At 36.7% G+C, this 23,214-nt stretch overlaps 1 protein-coding gene across 1 annotated transcript in view; it reads left to right on the forward strand.

The window, feature by feature from the left end:
• Window positions 1-2,210: 2,210 nt before the first annotated feature.
• The window catches only part of LOC134679983 (facilitated trehalose transporter Tret1-like), a 30,982-nt gene continuing 9,978 nt past the window's right edge, over window positions 2,211-23,214 (forward strand). Inside the window, exon 1 of the mRNA XM_063538950.1 lies at window positions 2,211-2,622. Coding sequence (XP_063395020.1) covers window positions 2,571-2,622 — 52 coding nt within the window. The 5' untranslated portion in view covers window positions 2,211-2,570. The remainder of the gene's footprint in view (window positions 2,623-23,214) is intronic.

Genomic DNA, 23,214 nt, shown 5'->3' on the forward strand with positions numbered 1-23,214 from the left:
GTAAAGAGATAAACTTAAAACTCACTGATAATGTTGGCCCTTGATCTGGCAATTAGAAAACGAAAATATAAAACATCATCTATACGAGTAAGTAAGTACATATTTAGCTCTATACTTTTTTTTATCTAGAGGTACATGTCGCTTTCAGCTGATAATCATGCATTGACACAAATCACTTTTACACGGCGACAAAACTCATAAATGAGTCATTATGTATGCTGTATAAAGTTGTGCAATTTATAAGCAGAAATGCAGGTAGGTAAGTACGTCATCGTAATAAATAAACAAATGTTGCTTTAGTAGCTTCCGTTTTTCTAATAGGACAATTTGCTCAGAGTAATTTCAATTTAAAGTTGATTTTGAAAGCCTTTGGAAGCTGGAAGCAATACGGCTTGAATGTTCATTTAGAAAATCAAGTCAGTGGTTGTAGGTACTTATGCATAGAAAGTACTTATAGAATTCAAGGAACTGTACCCACGCTTGCCTCAGTATGGATTCTTCGGTCGGCAAATCTTTGCCCGGGCAAGTCGAATGCCATGCAATTTCTGTTCTCGATAGAGAGTGGTGGCGTACCATGTACGGAAGACAGAAAAGCGGGTAAAGCGATATATTTGCCTTATAACTAGGACACCAAACCAAAGCCAAAACCAAATTAAAGCAGCGTGAATAATTGTTGCCTTTTTGTTAATTATAAAATACAGATTTAAAAAAATGATGTGGATCAGGCTATCGACCTTTTGACATAACTGAGGATATTTAAAGAAATTGCTGCATGTGTACGAAAAGACAAAACTGAATATGTAATAAAAAATGCCATGTGCGAGATAGATAGACCTACGTCAATGGCGAGATATTTAATTTGGACTTTGGAGTATAAGCGGTCTGAAAGTTCAGGAAAGCGACGAATTGGATACCTATTAATATATAAGGTATTAATTTTTCAATGACTGAGGCCCCGAGGAGATAAAGGGAGCTATTGGTCATTAATTTTATGCCAGGGCAGTTATTTCTAAAGGCGTCTAAAATGAATATGTATATAAAGTTAACATGGAAAAGCTGAACATAATTAATATAAATAATACTCATATGTCTATATTTACTGTTTTATTACATATCAAATTTGCACGAACAGCAGCTGATGCGGTAACCTTCCAAGGGTCAGTGAGATCTCAATGAGTCTGTCCCACACAAATACAGACGCTCTTGGCAACAATTCGGCTTATTACTTTAATATGTCACTTCTTTTCTATAGGCTAGTTGCTAGTCTACTGTAGACTTAACCATAAATTTAGGAACGTAAAACATGATACATATTTAATTTCAATATCATTTCATGGCATCGCTTTATCTTTATCCTTGATAATTATATACTATCGAAACCAGGCGGCGTAGCACGATCGCGTTTTCATCCCTTGTCACCATGCCTGTCACGTTCTAACAAGTATGTAAGTGCGAAAGGGGCGCGCATAGTGATAGGCGATAAAAATGGAACCGTGCTGCGCCCACAGGGCTAAGATGGTCGGCTCTTTATCATTTGTCACCATGGCTGTCACGTTCTAACAAATATGTCAAGTGCGAAAGTGACGCATGGCATGACAGGTGAAAAAATGCGACGATGATACCGCTTCTGAAAACCGTTTTATAAAGACCCTGGGTTGCGGATGAAATTACACAAAAGTCAAATGTAAAAAAAATACTACTACATTCATAACTTTCTAGAAGCGCGGTGCGCTAGTAAAATTTCGCTTACCTAACAAATTATTAAATTACCTGGGTATGCTTTACTGAATTTTATGAAATACATAATGAAAATCTCCATTAAATTGACTTCTGAATCGACCTTCCTTTTATATATAATTAGCGGTATCTTACGCAACAGACTACGCACAAAATGCAGCCTTCTCGCCGCATGTCCCAGTTATTAGGGCATTCCCGTTGCTTAATTATTGCATGCGTGTGCCAATGAAACGTCTCGAGTACAGTTCAAACTATTGTCAGTATTATTTTAGGACTAAAGTCTAAAAATACTAATGTCTCCACAAACATTCGGAGGCACGGTCGTTCCACCAGCGAGCAACGTGCGCGGTAGCCGCTCGGCGCCGGCCGCGAGCCGATATCGACCTTGTTCTTATCTCTACAAGAGCTACTCCGCGGAGAGCCGCGCGCCGCGCGATAAACAGAGAGCAAAAACGTGCGCCCGCGCCGATTTACCTCATTCCGTTGTACTCGCCGCGCTGCGATACGTTCGTTCGATTCGTTCAGTCGCTCACCCGCCGCCGTCGCGTTATCACGACACGTCCTTTCGTCGCACTATGAGCCAGCAAGCCAACACATAAAACATCCAAAATGAAGCCTAATAAGTTATAACGTTTTTCTTTCAAACCCAATTTAATTTTTAGTTCGAAATATAACATTGTGATATTTAGCTAGTTTCCGTAATATTATTATATATTTAACATTCTAAAATGGATGCAAATTATTAGTATATTTTATATATTTATAAATAATCAGTGCTCAAGATAATCTCATTCCAAAACGTCCCGTAAGAAATTATTAGGAACACATTTACAATGACAGCCAAAACTCGTTCACATTGGAAGGAATATGCAACGGCACTATGTGGTAAGTTAATTGTTTAACATAACCTATCATGTTTTCGCCACGCCACGCATGTGAGCCATGTTGCGCGCTCATACATGTAAATGTTCAAGTAAACTCATATGCCTAGCACCTAAACATATTCTAATCATTAATGCATTGCCTGCTTATCGTATATTTGCTAACACGCTTGTTATATTTTTGAAACCGTACGCCATAACACTTCGTGTAACTCATAACCTCATTAAATCCATAACAATATGCTAACAATCCTGAGTTTGCGGCGCTCGCGGTTGAGACTTTGGGTCCCTGGTCAGCCGACATGAAAACATTTATAGGAGCACTATCGGCGCGGCTGGTTGACACCACAGGGGACCCCAGGGCTGGTGCGTACCTCTCTCAACGTATTTCCCTTGCGATACAGAGAGGTAATGCCGCCAGTGTCATGGGGTCCATGCCGCAGTCCGACCTGTTGGACGGGGTGTTCTTTTTATAGTTTGGTTTTTTGTAGGTAAGTATATTTTGTAGTTTGTATTTTTATTTTATTTCTAGTTTAACTTTAGTTTTAATATTGTATCCAATGTAAGTATTATGTTTATGGTTATAAATAAACAATCCTACTGGAATGATATAATGTGTAACTTTTTCAATATACACATTCTATTAGGTATAAATAGTCTGCAATACGCTTATATCTTCATGAAAGTAATCACTGTAATCAGGCTCTAGCATAATCGTTTTCGGCATAATTATATGAGGTTACGAGAGGTTATCATCAGAGTCGTTACGATGAAATATTTTCAACACTTAGTAGAGACGCATAGTATTTAGTCAAGCTGTAGTTATTAACTCAGTTCCATTCGTTATAAAAAATGGTGACAATACGTTTAGCGCGAGCCGTGCGGCGCAAGTACTTACCGAACGATAGTAGGTACGTATTGCGTCGAAATAGGGTTTATTACAGGCTGGCAGGCAGTTGTGTGTTGTTGATATCTATTACCTACCTAAGTACTATTGTTGTTTTTAGTTTAGTTGAGCGCATCGCCAACAAACTGTTTTACAGTTTGGCGAAACTTTAATTATAGGTAACACTGTACTTTGTGTTCTGTTAAATAAATTAAAAAAAAAAAAAAAAAAAAAAAAAAAAAAAAAAAAAAAAAAAAAAAAAAAAAAAAAAAAAAAAAACTTATCCAGGTTTTACTGTTCGATATACATTGACTTAAAATGTAACATTTAAACATAGTCGTCAATGTGTTGGTACCGATATCGCGCGCTATCATTAAGGTCGTGGGTTACATTTCAACTGTTATTCTTCCTCGAAACAAATCCGATTGGAGCAGCGATTCCCGGAACAATTTTAAAGCCAGGTATAAACACTACAAAGGACCCGCTCCTTGGACCGACAATCACTAAATCCTTCTGTTACGGACGAACCTACACTACAATGCACTATTTAAAAAAAATTACATATGGTGCGTTCGTGGGGTGCCTCTTATAATTATGCATTTTGGCATCGAACCAATCATTCCATATTACGTGCCGTAGGTTCTAATATGTGAATTTGATAAGAGTGGGATACACTCTAGCTATAAATGGAAGGAGAACAATTATGAAAGGCACTATGGACTGATGTATAATTAGAATCCTAGAGGGGTTAAATTTGTAAATTTAAAAAGAGCTCGGTGAATTTTTGTTTTTTATAATTACATTATGTCGATAGCGTGACGTTACCAACTACTGTTACTGCTTTACTAACGCTGAAGCAGTATTTTCTAAAGCCTGACCAGGAATATATGATCACGCGCCATGTTGCGGAGTTACACTGGAACAATTTTTTCATGCTACATACTGTCACCCTATACATGTGAATAACAGCGCCCTCTTGACAATGATCATCTATTACTGGTCAAACTTTACCATAGGTACCATAAAGTTACAGTACGCAAATCCTTAGAATAGCGATCACGTTCTATGTAATTTACATTTGCCGGAGCCGTTCGATTCCCGCTTAATGGGCACCCATCAGGCCTGTAAGAGCGTATGTCAATGACATCAGATAGCTCGCAGTCCTCGATGTCGCGATTTCGTGCGATTCGCTCGCTCGAGTGGCCAAGAGAGAGCACTCCCGTCGGCGAACTGACGACTGCTGTTTATAAACAATGCCGTTGCAATGACTCGTTCTACTCCGACAATTCCTTCGTGGAATTGCTAGTGGAAATGTTTTCTATTTACTTCAAGTAAGCGGTAACATAAACTTTATTAAACTTAATGAAGATTCCTTTGCTTTTTGTTCAAAAAATAATAACATTCCATGAATTAGGAATACAAAGTTACTAACTGCTTTCAACTGCGCAACTGTGACGACAGTGAACTAATTAACATTCCGAAGATGAAACTTTTTTGGTCAGTTTAGAGTTTAGACGGCAGTGACTTCGGGGAAAAATTGGCAGCTAGTTTAAAGAGTCCTTGCGCTGCTTCCCGACTACACAGAAATACACCGCCGCGACGGCCTCATTCACGCGATAATCGTTGGGCATAAAAACTAACAGCACTTGTGTATTTCCTATGGACCAATTCGATAAGGCAACCTTATCGGACGCATTAAGTACCCGTGTCGGATGGCATAACGCCAACCAATGATTAAGTTGAATCCGTTTATCTCCCACTGCATTGCTGCCGCACTGCATTCGGCTTGAGGCCGCGCTAATAAAGAGAGTTTATCTCTACGATTGCTGGCTAACCTCAGCCAGCGAATTTATTTGAAAATGCCGGCAGTTGCGGTCGGGACCTAGTTTCTGAATAAACTACAACATGAAAAGTGGATTGAAAGGCATTAAAGTTATACGGTTCAGCTCAGGACTTTAATACACTCTGATGTTGTATTTTCTCGCTATTCCCCGATAGTTAACTTTGATGACGTCAATTAGTTTATCAACAATTGCACGGGAGGCATGTGGCTAATGAGCCGTTGTAATTGGAAACTCTAGTGTTTCAATCTATTGCTCGTAAACAAGGTAGAATATAACGTGCTCATTTATTAAATGCTAACTAGGTAGGTACATTCGCCGTTTCGCACTGTTATTCCAAAATATAGGTATATTAAATAAAACGTCACTTAAAATGTTGGTAAAATGGCTTTTAGACGATGTGATTTAAGTCGTTAATATTATTTTACTAAGACCTAAATAGAATCGTTGGCACACGATTCATGCGTGACAATGGAAAATTTTATTTTGTAATTAAAATTTCCATATCATTCTTTGTTAAAATAACGACGGAGAAAGTCTTTTAATTACTACGTTTTTTCAGTTCATTGAAGGAGAAACAAAAATACATTATACTTATTAAAACCCTTCATCATCATCATCATCATTTCAGCCTATATACGTCCCACTGCTGAGCACAGGCCTCCTCTCATGCGCGAGAGGGCTTGGGCTATAGTCCCCACGCTACCCCAATGCGGATTGGGGACTACCTTGGGGAAACCCTTCATCAAAGCTAAATAAATGACTACAGTTTGACTCTGAATTGATACAAGTATTTCAACAACGGCAAAACAGAAAAGAAGGCTTTTTATTAAAAAGTAAATATGAACAGTTCTTGTCAACAGTAGTACCTAGCTTTTATTATGATAGGTATAGTCTAATAAGAAACTAGTTAATTACAAATATTTTCTTCCCCGCGAAATATGCACTGAGCATAAATGTCCAATACTTATAGCAATGATTACCTATTCAAATTGCTATGAACCAAATTATTCTATTCGGACATGATTGTTTCATAAATTATGCCGTTGGTGGCCAGATATACAATAATATAACCTTCAATCAATTGTCAAATTAACCAGCCGTTCACAACAACGACGCAGTAACACCAGAGTAATAGAAATGTTTTCATGAGACACTTGTTTTCAATTAAGACGGTTTTAGATATATTATTAGGTACTAAAAAGACTCGTGGAAAATTGTGTGAAAATCATTAAGTATTAAATAAATTCCAACTCCAAAACAAAATGTATGAAATAAATTTAAGTACATTTAATGAATTCTATGCTCGTTTTATTTCTTCATTAGAATTCCAGTGGCCTATGTTATAAAGCTACAAGTTACAATTTACAAGCGGAAGTCTCGTTCTAACACATAGGCTTAGAAAGAGACTTCCGCTTGTAAATTGTAACTTGTAGCTTTATAAAATAGGCCACAGATGTTTACTCGGTCGGTATCTAAGCACATCTTTCATACATTTTACATGCTGTGATCGCACCTGCCAATATAATTTTCACCAGCAAAAAATTGACGACAGTGAACTAATTAACATTCCGAAGATGAAACTTTTTTGGTCAGTTTAGAGTTTAGACGGCAGTGACTTCGGGGAAAAATTGGCAGCTAGTTTAAAGAGTCCTTGCGCTGCTTCCCGACTACACAGAAATACACCGCCGCGACGGCCTCATTCACGCGATAATCGTTGGGCATAAAAACTAACAGCACTTGTGTATTTCCTATGGACCAATTCGATAAGGCAACCTTATCGGACGCATTAAGTACCCGTGTCGGATGGCATAACGCCAACCAATGATTAAGTTGAATCCGTTTATCTCCCACTGCATTGCTGCCGCACTGCATTCGGCTTGAGGCCGCGCTAATAAAGAGAGTTTATCTCTACGATTGCTGGCTAACCTCAGCCAGCGAATTTATTTGAAAATGCCGGCAGTTGCGGTCGGGACCTAGTTTCTGAATAAACTACAACATGAAAAGTGGATTGAAAGGCATTAAAGTTATACGGTTCAGCTCAGGACTTTAATACACTCTGATGTTGTATTTTCTCGCTATTCCCCGATAGTTAACTTTGATGACGTCAATTAGTTTATCAACAATTGCACGGGAGGCATGTGGCTAATGAGCCGTTGTAATTGGAAACTCTAGTGTTTCAATCTATTGCTCGTAAACAAGGTAGAATATAACGTGCTCATTTATTAAATGCTAACTAGGTAGGTACATTCGCCGTTTCGCACTGTTATTCCAAAATATAGGTATATTAAATAAAACGTCACTTAAAATGTTGGTAAAATGGCTTTTAGACGATGTGATTTAAGTCGTTAATATTATTTTACTAAGACCTAAATAGAATCGTTGGCACACGATTCATGCGTGACAATGGAAAATTTTATTTTGTAATTAAAATTTCCATATCATTCTTTGTTAAAATAACGACGGAGAAAGTCTTTTAATTACTACGTTTTTTCAGTTCATTGAAGGAGAAACAAAAATACATTATACTTATTAAAACCCTTCATCATCATCATCATCATTTCAGCCTATATACGTCCCACTGCTGAGCACAGGCCTCCTCTCATGCGCGAGAGGGCTTGGGCTATAGTCCCCACGCTACCCCAATGCGGATTGGGGACTACCTTGGGGAAACCCTTCATCAAAGCTAAATAAATGACTACAGTTTGACTCTGAATTGATACAAGTATTTCAACAACGGCAAAACAGAAAAGAAGGCTTTTTATTAAAAAGTAAATATGAACAGTTCTTGTCAACAGTAGTACCTAGCTTTTATTATGATAGGTATAGTCTAATAAGAAACTAGTTAATTACAAATATTTTCTTCCCCGCGAAATATGCACTGAGCATAAATGTCCAATACTTATAGCAATGATTACCTATTCAAATTGCTATGAACCAAATTATTCTATTCGGACATGATTGTTTCATAAATTATGCCGTTGGTGGCCAGATATACAATAATATAACCTTCAATCAATTGTCAAATTAACCAGCCGTTCACAACAACGACGCAGTAACACCAGAGTAATAGAAATGTTTTCATGAGACACTTGTTTTCAATTAAGACGGTTTTAGATATATTATTAGGTACTAAAAAGACTCGTGGAAAATTGTGTGAAAATCATTAAGTATTAAATAAATTCCAACTCCAAAACAAAATGTATGAAATAAATTTAAGTACATTTAATGAATTCTATGCTCGTTTTATTTCTTCATTAGAATTCCAGTGGCCTATGTTATAAAGCTACAAGTTACAATTTACAAGCGGAAGTCTCGTTCTAACACATAGGCTTAGAAAGAGACTTCCGCTTGTAAATTGTAACTTGTAGCTTTATAAAATAGGCCACAGATGTTTACTCGGTCGGTATCTAAGCACATCTTTCATACATTTTACATGCTGTGATCGCACCTGCCAATATAATTTTCACCAGCAAAAATTTACGGGTTGAATATATGGGTCATACTGGCGAAATGGGACCAACCCAGACAACACGAAAAATGTTGACATGAGAGAGTCAAAATTATTCGCGTACATTTTGGCTGGCTGATGTAGATATTTTGTATGGAAGAGACAAAATTTCGGGGTTGGTCCCATAGGAAAAATTGCTCATTATGATATATTCACCCTGTAAATTATTGCATTGCATGCAGGTGACTAAATTTACATCCTGTATTGAGGAGCGTATTTCTTCAGAAAAGGACGTATTTATGTGTATATATATAGTTTAAATTCATACAAAAATACGTAGAGAAATAAGCTGTTTTGAAAAGACAATCGTCTATTCGGGTACATACCTACACCTTAATATTTAAATCATGTTCAATTGCTCATAGCTGTATTTACAGTACAGAATAGCTGTTGTGGTATCGTGTAGAGCTTATTTATTGGGAGGACAACAAGATGATTTGTTCTCAGATCCTCATGCTAGGGTTGGCAATGACAATGGGAATAACAACCGGTAGTCGCGAATAAACCGGATCCACGGCCGGCTAAATATCGTGCGAATTAACATGATCATGCTTTATGTGATTATGTTTAAAAATCCTCGAAACTCAAAACAAACTTCCTATTCATTAAATGGAACGGAATATGTAATTCTTACGAAGCACTATTAATACTAGGTATGTTCTTCTAAATAGAAAGTAATTTTTACTGAACTATTGCAAAGTAGGTAGATGTATCTATTAAAATGTTAATGGCGTGTTGTGAAATAAAATAAAACAGATTTATTTCAATAGCATTTATTGCTTATATGCACAATTTAATCATATTATCGTGTAAATGCAAAAACAGTTGAAAAACGCACTAATCTTTCTATAGCTGTTAATTCTGAATCCTCAAGTTGTGTCGAATTATTTAAGTTTCGCGATGCCGATCCGAGGAAAGGGGACGGCCGCTTCCATACAAACGTATTCCCATTTTGCTCTCTGGAAATTGACATTATGAAAAATCTTTGTCCGTAAATTGATGTACATTATATAATATTAATCATATCCCTACGTTTGCCTTTTTTGTAGTTTTTGCGCATTGTACAAATTAGGATTTCATACACATATTTAAATGTTCCTAATTCTTATTACCTATTGAAAATTCGAAAAAATCAAACGTAGCATATTTGTGGTTGATATACAATCAATTGTGTCAAAACATTCTCAATAATGTTCATATCCAGGAACGAAAATGAGGACTATGTTTGTATTAAAAGACGATTTCGCGCGGGTCCTCCACTTTCGTCTTAACTTAAGTGAGTGGTAAAAGTAGCATGACATGTCTAGTAGCCACGGGAGGCCGGTGTCTGAGGAAGCCGGCGCGCGCGCAGCACGTGCGTCCGAATGCGTATTTATACTATTTATAGGCCGTCTCGTGACTGCACCCGAGAACCCGTAAGCTTGTAAAAGCTAACTTTACCTTAACCCTTCAACCCATGGTCTCATTGATTAAAAATGAATTTAATACTTTTATACATGTTTTTGTAATGTGTGGCTATTTTCCACGAAAGTAGCAGGTAATAATATTATTACTACTTAGCCCGATTTAGACGATACGAATGTGAGTTTCTTACCATTGCGAGTTTTGATTGGTCGGTTGAATTGGACGTAATGCACAGTCCGCAATATAACTAAAATCGTATTTGAGTTCGCGCGCCATCTAAATCAGCCCTTACTTTGGTTATAATTATAATAATTTTAGGTTAGGAAAGTAAAGATTGTGATAAAAGAACAGTAAGGACAAAAAGGAGAAGACAATTCGAATGGGGTTTATTAATTTCATTGGAAAAACTTGTAATGTCTATAGTCAAGGAAAATTGCAGCTACATCTAATTATAGGTAGGAGTGATACGGGCAACACGAGCGTTTTTATGTTCATTGTGTGTTGAACTGAAGCTTCCAAGGTTATTTCTACAATAGCTACATGTTATGTTATGTACCTACTACATAATTTCATGAAAATTTAAACTGGTAGTCATTTGATTGGTTTGACATAAAATAAGTCTTGGGTTTCAACTTTTGTTTATGTAGATACCTAATTCGATCATTCTTCTCAATGGCTCAACAATCTCCGAACATGGTTCAAACAGAGCATACACTCATTATTCCGTGCAGCCGTGTTATGTCTAAAGTTCGTATAGCCCTTATGATAGCCGACCTCCGGTAGGAAATATGACACTGAAAGAAGAAGAAGGTACCCAATTCAATCATTAACAGTATTAATTCCATTGCATAAATTTAGAACATTTCTTGAGCGTTTATTTTAACGCGTAAAATACTACTTAACTACGAAAACATAAATAATTTATAAGCTCGCAAATGCTTTTTTATTGAAACCACGATTACAATAATATGCAAAGAGACTGCCAAATAATGCGAACACTAAAATCTTGATAAAGTCTAGAAACGGAGCGCTATTATTCGAAGGACCTACGAACTAAGTAATCTAGGTACTTACCTAAGTATAAACTGAAAAAAATATTTCTGAATGCGTAGGTAAATAAGTACACGAATCTGTTCATACTTCAAAGATCAAAGTTCAAACGTATCGAATGTTTAATAATAGCCAATATATATTTCAGTATATTATGACGCTGCGTATCATTCATTTAAACTGCCACTTATAATTTAACCAATTAAGCTAGAGGATTCACAACGTTGAAAACGCCGCTCTTGACTTGAGCGCATGTTGATAAAGTGTATATAAGCTACGTCCACATTTATACTGTTTAGCGTAACAATCGGCAGTAATTCTAATTAACGTGCATTGTTTTGTGGTGTGTATTTTATAGAGTAGTCACAATATAATAATTCGAACCAGTAAACCCTCCAGTATTTTCAGCAGCATAACAACCCGTTGTTGGATGTCACCATCGCTAAAATTAGTACTTATAGCTTAACTATCATATTGGTAGAGATGTCTGCAGGCTTATTATGGATGGTTTTATCCACGAGATAAAATAACTATCACATTTTAACACTGCGGAATAGAAAGTGACGGACATCATTTTATCACGCTGTCGCGTAGACAAGAACGACCATCATATCCATACTGCTCTATTCGGTAGAAACAAAGGTTATCTAATAAATTCTTCCACCGAGTGGGCTGACATGTCTGTGGTTGATAAAATGTTAACAAAAAACTGAGTGACACTGAGTCACGTGTTAAGAGAATTTACTCCACAATACATGTATCGCGGCGCTGTAGGTGATGGCTTACGTCACCGGCGCGCAGCCACGCCGCTCACGCCCCGCGCACGTCCCGCTACCGCGCCTCGCTCGACCTCGCCGTCAGGTCATGTGGCCTGGCGCCCGCCGGTGGCTTTCCTCAGCAACGTACCTACATGTCCTACATACATACAAAATAACTAAATAGTAAAAAAAGTCTAAAAAAATTGTAAGTCACCAGCTTTCAACATCATCTGTCACTTCAATAATTTTCTCAGCTTCTTAGTTTAATGTACCGTAAAATGGGGTGAGTTGGGACAAGTCCGAAGTTCAGACCTCAATAAAAGTTTATTTTTATATATGGCACGTTGATTTGTATACTTGAAAAGTGTTCTGGTAGTATGAACTTTAGTTTTTCAATGATAAATAATATGTCGTTTCATTTCATAGATTCAACGATAAACACAAACAGTAGGAAATCCCAGCTCACCCAGTAGTCGGAGTTAGGGGAGATAGGAATTGAGTGAGATGGGACAATTGCTAGCATTGACACAATATTAAAATAGGTTGACTTCTCAAGAGAATTGTATTTAGTAATCTCGTAGTATTTACGTAAAAATGTGATAACTGGTCTAAAAATACCATCTCACCCCACCATCCCTACTGACCCCATTTTACGGTAATGATTTTGACGCATCTATCAACACCTTAGTATAGTACTGTTTACTTAAATAAGCCTCTTCACATGTTATGTGTTTTACCGGAAAATTCTTAAGGAAATCTGACTCAAATAATGCATAAACTTCCCTTGGATAAACCACAGCCAACATGTAAGCCTTGAGGCGATATATTTACAACTCAGAAGTGACTTATCCACCATTCAATGTCTACGTATTTATAGTACGTCGCAGATATAATTTAACATAAGGTGCGCCGCAAAAGTGACAAGCCAAAGATAAACGTGTAACATGTAAACATGATACTACAATAAACGTGAATGACTTTGAAAACGGGATTAGTTATTCGAATCTAAGGTAAACTTTACTGGTGCTCGACGCGGTTCCAGTACATGTCATCTTGAAACTCAAGTCATTTTCAATAGAGGTGACAGCGAGGTGTCATCTATTGGGCATAGTACATTTACCTTACTAGTCGCCAAAAAATTATCTGTATTGTACCTACATAGAATAAGGGTCAGTATTTCATACAAAATTGCCACGTTCCACTGGTGTGTTCCCATCTGTCCCCGCCTCACGGCGACGGTCACGTGGGCGGGGACAAATGGGAATACACCGCTCTAACCCGAATGGAATTACCGCAATTACCTCACGCGGTAGCATTTTGATTAAATATCAGTTCGATTAGTAGGCAACGAACCTTTAAAATATAGGTATGGATACTTGTGAATTTCAGTAAAAAAAAACAATTCTTGGATTATTAAAAGAGGTAGGTAGGTAAACATTAAACACGAAATAGACGCAGGCCAGTAAATCAACACCTATCCCTAACAATATTAATTCACCCACTTCATTATCAGTAATATGATTTAATCAAGTACCTTGACAATAACCAATAACATAAAATAACAAGAAGAAACTATTAACTATTTTAAAAACCTAAGCCGTCATCGCACGTGCTCGCAATAGCTGATTATAGGGCTTTTTTTGTTTTCTTAGCCAAGTGAAATTTTATTGCTATCAAATACTTATTTCATCAGAATAACTCACATATGAGGGTAACTCGGGATACCGTGCAATATTTATTCAGTGTTCCGTATAAGAGTGAAAGTGGATGGAATAAAAGATCCCTTCTTACTTATTTATCATAAATTTCTATCTCACGTTGTACGGTTGACGTAGATATATGAATTTAATTCGCACCTAACGTAATAAGGCAAATATTGCATAGATATTTTCAACGTAGACCGTCCACTGCGATGGGGCCAATAACATATTAATATTCCGGATAAAATACACTTAACCAAATAATAACAATTTCTTCGCGGTGACCGCCCGGATATCAGTTTATCAGACACAGCTCTATTAACCACAGTGAACTCATATCATGCCTAATAGCCAAAACAATAAATACTAAATCGACTACGGCTGCATAATCTCTACAATACCAACATTTCCTGTCACATTTGTTAGGATATTTAAACCGCTCACATACTAACTAGTGTATTTATATCTACACGTTAACTTTGGTTTGTTTTCGTACGTCCGACTATGACAGCGGCAGCTTGTACGAGCTTAGTTACGCGTTTATAAGTTCGCATTAGCACTATTAACGCAAACCACGAACTAAACATTTCATCGGTTTCAGCGAACACAAGGGGATAAGCGCTTATACAAATTATGTAGAGAGGGTGCGGTGTTAATTCGCGTATGCCACGGCACAACGCTATTTTGAAAGCTCTTCCATCTCTTGATTATGGGCCAATTTGCTGACGTACATTAGGTACTAGGATTACATGAAATAGCAAAGCGAATTTTATACCATATTTATACACACGTTGTCCGGGAACATGTAATCGTACGCAAGTACATCGACCAAGCGCTGATTGTGCCAACTGGCAGGCGACGTGGCATACTGAATTATATTCCAAAACTCTCATCCGTCTGTCGCCTTATCCAATTTACACGGATTCAGTCACGTTTTCCAAGTCAGAACTACGCCAGCGTTATGTTACATTCATGATTGGTGTGTTTTTGTCATTATTAGCGTCCGCCAAGTAAAAATAATGTTAATATAATTATACTCTTAGCGTCGTTTTTAAAGTTAAGTGAGCCATGCCAAATTTCAGCTTTCTCGAAATTATATTCTCTGAGTCTGAGGGTAAACAGACAGATGCAAGGCAAAAAAAACTATTAATTATTAAATAATAAAACATTTTCCGTGTATTCATTAGCCTCAAAACAAATATACCACATTCCTCAAGCCTTCAAGCTCTCGCACGTAATCTAACACTGAGCAATGTTGATACTTTATATATTTCATTAAGGCAGATAACAACTGACGCATCCGATTTATTATCGCCTTATATGTGTGCTCGTAGTGGCAGGGAACAGATGTCGCCGTGGTCAGAAGTTTCCATAAGAACGGCGATAACAGCGGCCCCGATAACAAGGGAGCTCGACCACTCCCAAAACTAACATTTGTCCGTAATATAACACAGAAATAGTATTCCATGGTCCGTAATATACACGACAACCGTACTACTATCCCGAAATATGTTACAGATATCTATTGCTATAAGAAAGTGTTTTGATAATTTTAAAATAGACAGCATTTTATGACATCGAAATAATGGAAGTGCTGACCTCGGAGATAACGTACTCGGACATTAGGTATATGTAGTTATGCTAATAAGATTTTATTTTTCGTTGTATTCTGTCACTTTTATGACACGTCGCGAGTTTACAAATTTAATACCTTCTTTAGTCCATGCAACGTTTCTTTATGAAATAGGCGTGGAAATATACTTACGTATATACAATGTAAGCCAAAACAAACGTTAATAACAAATGTTTTCCTCAATCAAGATATAATTTTTAACGGGAAGTATAAATAATATAAAGGTAACGTTCCATTCGTCATACAACCTCGGCTGAATGGAGCGTAAAAAAATATTTAAAACAACTCTGGGAATTTAGCAACCACATTTCTTTGCCATGCTCAGAGACAGACTATTGGCGTTATTTTTGTAATGCTATAGAGGTATCTTATGCCGTAAGCAATGACGCCAAAAGACCCAATCTCCGACTTAGTAGTAGTTAGCCAAAACATGTAGCCAAGCCGTTCCATTATGACAAAATGTCATAGGTAGAGTCTGTGCGGAAAAAGTCGTGGAATGTAAGGAAGCCCATATATTCTACGACTGTTCTCTTTCCACACAGACTCTACCTACATAATGATATTTGTGACAATTTTGTCTGTCACTGGCGGTTTTCACAAAATCACGGGACGTAACAGTTTAAAGTTTTGGCAAAAGGTAATGCCTTTGTGACGCACGGCGTTAAGACAAAACTGACTATTTCAGTAACGTAAAACGGGGTGAGTAGGTTTCGCGGGGAGAGGTGGGTTATGAATGGGGAGAGAAGGTTTGAGAGGGGGTGAGAAGGGATTTTAAGGCTACTGCAACAAAAATAATGTATTCCAATTTAAAATGAAGCTATAGTAATACGCATAATAAAAAAAAATCTATCCAACCATCTTCCAAAATCACCTTTGTATGAAAACCCCTCTCACCCCAAATACGAGGCACTACGGGGTGAGGTGAGTTTTCGTCAAAGTTATGAAATGGAACTACCCAAAATAAAATAAAAACTAAAATACAAACGTCCGGAACACTTATTATGTACACCATTCAGTTTTAATATGTAAAAATAAAATGTTATCGAAGTTTGAATTTCAGTTTTGACCCTACTCACCCCATTTTACGGTACCTGAATAATTACTTTATGCAGAACCCAGCGAGAGTTCGATCACGCTTAACCTGTCTTATTGTAACCGCCAAGTCATGTCATGAGTTATGAGTGATCTTTACTGTACGTATTAAATTAACCTACATTGCTCCAAATGGGGTAAACATGGCTCCTGACAAGGAATTAGTAGCAATATGATTGTTGTGCCTACGTGTCTCATACTTATATGTATATTATTAACATACAATTTTAAATAAATGTTTCGATGTTGTCGAAAAAGAACAATGCAAAAATAAAGGTACATAATTTGGGTTGAGATAGATGCAAATATTTAAAAAAAAAAATAGTTCATTGGTTTCATTAATCTTATTTATATTCCTTACCAAAAAAAGTCGATAAGCAGTAGGCTAACATCCTAAACTTTAGATTTAATAACAAATATAAATTAGGAAGTCAAAACGCTGGCGTAAACATATGTATATGTAGGTAACCGGATCAGAAAGTATTTGCTCAAATGCTGCTCTACATCTCTTTTGTTTACCTATGTTAAGGAAAAATACGTCAATTATTTGTATCTACAGCGAAGTGAGAGTCTAGCTTTACATACATATAATATATACGGGGTGTTCTATGGTATGTCAGAAATTCATTAAGGGTCGGTTGCACCAAACTGTTCGTATCGTTAAAGAGTTCGCTAAATTTTTATGTATGGAAAATTTCATAGTAAAGCGCCGGGGCGCGCCGGCCGAGGTTGATCAGTCTATCAAATGTGGTTGGTGCAACTGGCACTAAATTAGTTCAATTTATGTGGACTAGGTCACAGATCATAAACTCTCTCGCTTTACTGCAATTCTGTATATAGGATTTGTATAGGAAGTGCAAGCACGTACTGCTCGCCCTTTGGTCAAAGGAGCCTAGTCTTTCAAAGATAGCATACAATAGAGAATTTGGGATGAGTACGCAGTGGCCGCGTAAGCTGAAGACGCGGGTTCGATTCCGGGCTCGGCCACTGGTGGACTTGGTCACTTTCTCTTTTAACACCACAAAAAAAAAATATAATGTGATTTGTTCCCTAGTTGTTAGGTCACAAACCATTTTACTTTGCCCCTGAAAATAATTTCTTAAAATAGCTTGCAAATAATTGAAATTAATCTTGTGTGATACTGATGTAATGTGTTTGTGTTATCTATTCGATTGTATCTATCTGTCTTACTTAGATTGGTTATGTGTTCAAGAAGACTAAATTGGCTTAATTACAGGAAGTTAAAACATGGAGGTAGAATAATTATCCAGTAAAGTACTACGTCAACATATGTACCTACCTACATACCTATGTTTACACAAACTAGGTAAATAGAAAGCGTAACCTAGGTAAATAGCCTTTCTGTTTAATATTATTTCCAGGAAGCAATATATCTACCGTCAGTAATCGTGTACATAAATATATATAGGCAACAACAAATTGATTTTTGATTTTATATTTTTGGGCTATTTGAGTAGGTAAGTTAGGAAGTATTGTATTAGTACCTACTGAAAATAGCTGTCAAGTCGATAAATACTTAATAATATATATTTATGCAAACATTAAGATATAAGAAGGAGCAAACATAATTCACCTCCCCGTGGCATTAGTGTCCGGCCGGAAACGCCGAAACCGATAAATTTTCCGACGACTACTTAAGTACGTATTTCGCCTTTTCGTTAAAGGCAAAAATATTTCGTCCGGTGACAAGCAAAAGTCAATAACTAACACCATTGAAATTATTGGACAATAAACCGTGTTACAAGTGTAATAAAGTACATTGTTACTTTAATTTTTTGATAGTACTTAGTGACTTTTGCTTGTCACCCGACGATTTACTGTCGACCACAAGACGTAGAGGATATCATTAGTAACATACCTACTATTCTAAATAGTTTCGACATCAAAATGAATACTAACAAACGTGGAGCATTATCTTTAAAAAAATGCAGCGTGGTTAGTAAATAATATATAAAATATTTAAAAAGAAACCTGGTGACCTAATTTAGATGAGACAGCATACATTTTAATTAATTCCAAGTGGATTAGGTGTGTGTTTGGCATTTTTTCAGCCGTTTTGAGTGTAACATTCAAATTCAGTATCTATTGTATTAGGTCGGTCGTAATATTGTGCACTTAGAAGTTGTGTACTAAGATAATAGGTATCACGAGTAGGCATTAGGTATCAATCGGCACTTGCAGTCACATTAATACGTTTTTATAGTCTTTATCGGCGTAGTGTAAAATAATGATTGGTTTAATCGTCGTAATATGGTATTAACGTACTTGTATTATCTTAATCTCATGTTTCATTATTTGCCTACTTAACTCCTTATCTATGTAAACAGTCCACCATGTACACACTAAGTATGTGTAGGTATTATAGGTAGATAAATACTTAAATCAAACATTTCACTAGCTACACATTATACTAAGGGTTGTCCGTACCGCGTTAAAATACTGGTACCTACCTACATAAAGGTATCAGTATCCTTCCAGAACTGAGCAACATTTCGTGCAGACCTATGGGATGCTATAATGTTCATTTTAATAATTTGTCGGTTGCTATAACACCAACTTAATTTATTCTTATACATATAATTTGCGATTAATTTAAACAACTTAATCTCTATGTCTGCATCTACTTTATACGGCCAGCCTTCTGGGCACCTTGCCCGTTGACGGCGACCTGGGGTAAATTTTTTATCTATAATTTTGTAAGTTTTATTATGTTTGTTTATTCCTTTCTTTGTTTTTATCAATAAAGAAACTTTATACTCTAAATCTCGGTTTTTCGAACAGTACAAACTGATTGAATTAAATACCTATAATAAACAAAATAACTTGATAAAATAAAATACCTACTTACTTAAACATACATGTATATTTCCCATATCACCTCTTCTTCTGCCGTGCCTTATCCCTTTATTTGGGGTCGGCCCTCCTCGTTTTACGGCGCCAAGACAGTCGGTCTTGGGTTGTCTGCTTGTCCAGTTGAGCTCGTTCTAAATCGTTAGCAACGGTTGTCCACCACGTGGCGGGCGGTCGCCCTCTACCTCTCTTTTTATCCGGGATAGCCAGGGCCTTCTTTACAGCGTTGTTTTCGTCCCGTCGCATTACATGGCCGTACCATCGCATACGACTTTCCACCATCTTATCCACTATGGGAGCAACTTTAAAAGAACCTCGGATATATTCATTCCGCACTCTGTCCAGTCTTGTTACTCCGGCTGCCCACCTTAGCATTCTCATTTCAGTCGTGTGCATCTTTTGTTCATGCTGCTTTTTGACGGCCCAACACTCGCTACCATACATCATGGCTGGTCTTACTGCCGTTTTGTAGACTTTGCCCTTCAGCCGAATCGGCATTTTGGCATCACACAACACACCTGTAAGGGTTCTCCATTTTAGCCAGGCTGCATTTGTTCTATGGGTAGCGTCCGCATCGATTTCCCATATCACCACACATTATAAAACAAAGTCCTCCGGCGCGTCTGTCTGTTTGTGTGTTTGTATGTTCGCGATAAACTAAAAAACTACAGAACGGATTTTCATGTGGTTTTCACCTATCGATAGAGTGATTCTTGAGGAAGGTTTATGTGTATAATTTGTTAACGCGTGCGAAGCTGGGGCGGGTCGCTAGTACTACATAAATGTTTCCGTTCCATATTTTGCCACTTACGATTTTAATCTTAAATACATGTATGTAAATGTAGAATAGTTGGCAACCCTCGACCACCTACAGGGCAATGTACCCACTTTGCACAACACTGAGTAATCCATTAGCACATTCATTTTCATGTGGAACCCGCCGTCTTGTTCAGTAATCACCACTATTAACATTGCAGGAAACAAATATTTGTGAATCAAAATATTGACACTTATACCTATTATAAACATAATAATTTATAACTCCTTTTATGGAACAACTTTCTATTGCAACCACTTTAAAGTCAACCGACTGTGTTCAATATCGGAATACATTGTGTGTTTAATGTGTCATTGACTTATCGTACCTACTATTAACTTTCTTACCTAGTAAACCCAGTCTTACAATTTATGCAGTTAATAATCTCAAAAAGGATTGGGTGGGATATTTTTATCCAACTCTGTTACCCTAAGTACTTTGAGAGAACCTAATTACTTACTAATATTATGAAATCGATGAATGCATACTGGGGCCAAATTCGACATAAGTATACAACTGTCAGATTTCGCATCCACGTCAAATCAACAGTTGATTTTATTGCATACTGAGTGTTGATTCCATCAACGGTGGATAATATCATTTGGTACAACCAAAACTCAACTTTAAACTAAGGGTGGTTCGGTTTAGTTTGCTTGTCACCTTAACTGTGGATTGTTAATGTCAAATTTTGACATTGTACGTATTCGAGAACTTATCCCTTTACGGCCGGGAAAAATATTTTGCTAAAACTAATTAAAAATGCATGTGAACCGGTTTCATTTGTTATAAAATACACGTAAAAAATGATAAAAAAAATCCAAAGACCATCATAAAAAAAATCGCATGCACGAAAGTGACGTTCAGGATTTATCTGTAAATGCACGAACGTGCAAATTCATTTGGATTTGTAAAATGATATGAAAAAAACGCAACATTTTACTCAACAATACGCTAGTATAATAATAAGTCTTTAACTTTACATAATCATCACAGTTCTCTTTAAGAATCATCAACGAAACGATATAAATATTATTGAAAACAATAATCAACAATTATAAAGTAATCTCAATTCAACTACCTACATGATATGGAAATTCTTGAAAATGTTTTCGTAAAATGAATATTGATTCATTCACAAGTAAAAAGAAAGTATTGGCATATATTTAATATAGTTTATAACTAATTCTGGAGCTGTTACATCAACAATTTGATCGAATCTTTTTCTCTCATCTCTTTACAACCCTAATATTGATTGTGCCTGAAAACTTGAACAGTTAGAAGTCGGGAAACATAATTTACTGTCTTTCCACATAGCTAGAATGTTACTGAATCTGTCATCATCAGCTGAATCTCTCCACGTCACATATCATTGTCGTCTTTGAATGTCAAACTTGATCTGTCAGGAATTCGATTCACCATTACTTTACCCGTGCTGTGTCATCTGCTATTATTGAGTTTTACAGCAAATAATATAGTTGTAAAGAACCTATTACGATATAAACTAACTACCTTGGCATATATAATACTTCGAGAAAAGATCGAATATAGACCAACAGCTGGACCTAACTGCAGTGACATAATATCACAGCCAAACTGCTTTATATAGATGTACCGAAATCAAGCATAAATCTGGCAGAATTATAATCACCATGCTTTTAACCCTACGGGACGGGTTTTATACACCACGACCTGAGGCAGCGAAGCTAGAACATGGTCTGATTCTTGGCTTTCATAGTGAATCCATTCCAAAAGGGCATAAGGGGAATAAGGTCGTCGTGAAATTCTTCAATATTTGATACCTATTATCACCATAACACAAAATTCAAAGAATTTATCTGGCTCCTAATGGATGTCTTAAAAAATACAAACCTAAGAAACGGAATATATTATAAAATGATGAAACATATGCTATCTATTGTGATTTAAGTTCTTGCGCAAAAGCCGGATACTCACAAACTTGCAAATAGTTATGACAATTCATTCACGGGCTACGGCCGAACCCACAAATTCGTGCACTTATTTTTTACGAGCATGTAGTTTTCCCTAAATAACATATTTTTGCTCTAATTTGTGCTAAATAAACTCATTTAACTCTTTTACTGTAATAATTAAGTATTAAATAGCAACTTCGATACCAAAATTATACGAAATTATGAACTTACGTGTGTCACTACTCACACCAAAATACGCCACCATCTTCAACACTGTCTTGCGACGGACTGATGCCATTGACCTACGGTATTTAGTACTCAAACGAGTCGCTAATATCTGCAGCTTAGATCGGAATAGGTTTGAGCTCGAAAAGACGATTTGCTTGCGGACAGGATTTTTTTAAAGTAGTTTGCAAGATTATATCGAACCGGTCGGAAAGGGTTATGATTTTTCCCACATCAACGGGAGATCAACACGATACGTCAAACGTCGCTTGTCGAATAGGGGTCCTGTAAATTGGATCCATTTCAATTTACCAATTAATAATTTGGCATGCTTTTGACACTTACATTGTAAACACAAATAACCTTTAGCACCAACGCATGTTTTATTTATAAATTATACCTACCATTCAAATAAGCACCTACATTATAACATCATCTTCATCACCTAACCTTTTACTTATTTTATTTTTATGTGGTATGGTATGACCTTCCCCTTGTTGAAAAATAAGGTTTCTTTTTTGCCTTGTTTTTTTTTACAAAATACAATGCATAATAAATTTACCAAAGGCCTTAAAAATTCACAAAATAAACAATTTGTGCCTGTTATTTACCACGTTGCGTAGATTTAAACATTTTTGAAATAACACAAATGTGCGAATAAAAGTTTGTTTAAGATGAACTGGTCAAAGAGCTGGTCATCTCATGATTATGTCTATCTCATAATCGATTTCTATCATGATTAACTAGGTACTCCAAAGGAGATGGGCCCAGTCAAATAAGTCTTTTTTTGGGTCTTGATTGTTATCGAGAATAATTTATGCAATCCTGTCGCCTCGCCTGGGCCCATCCCACATGTCTACTTACCTGACAAGCAAAG

This window comes from Cydia fagiglandana, chromosome 3, assembly GCF_963556715.1.
Source record: "Cydia fagiglandana chromosome 3, ilCydFagi1.1, whole genome shotgun sequence".
Lineage (NCBI taxonomy): Eukaryota > Metazoa > Arthropoda > Insecta > Lepidoptera > Tortricidae > Cydia > Cydia fagiglandana.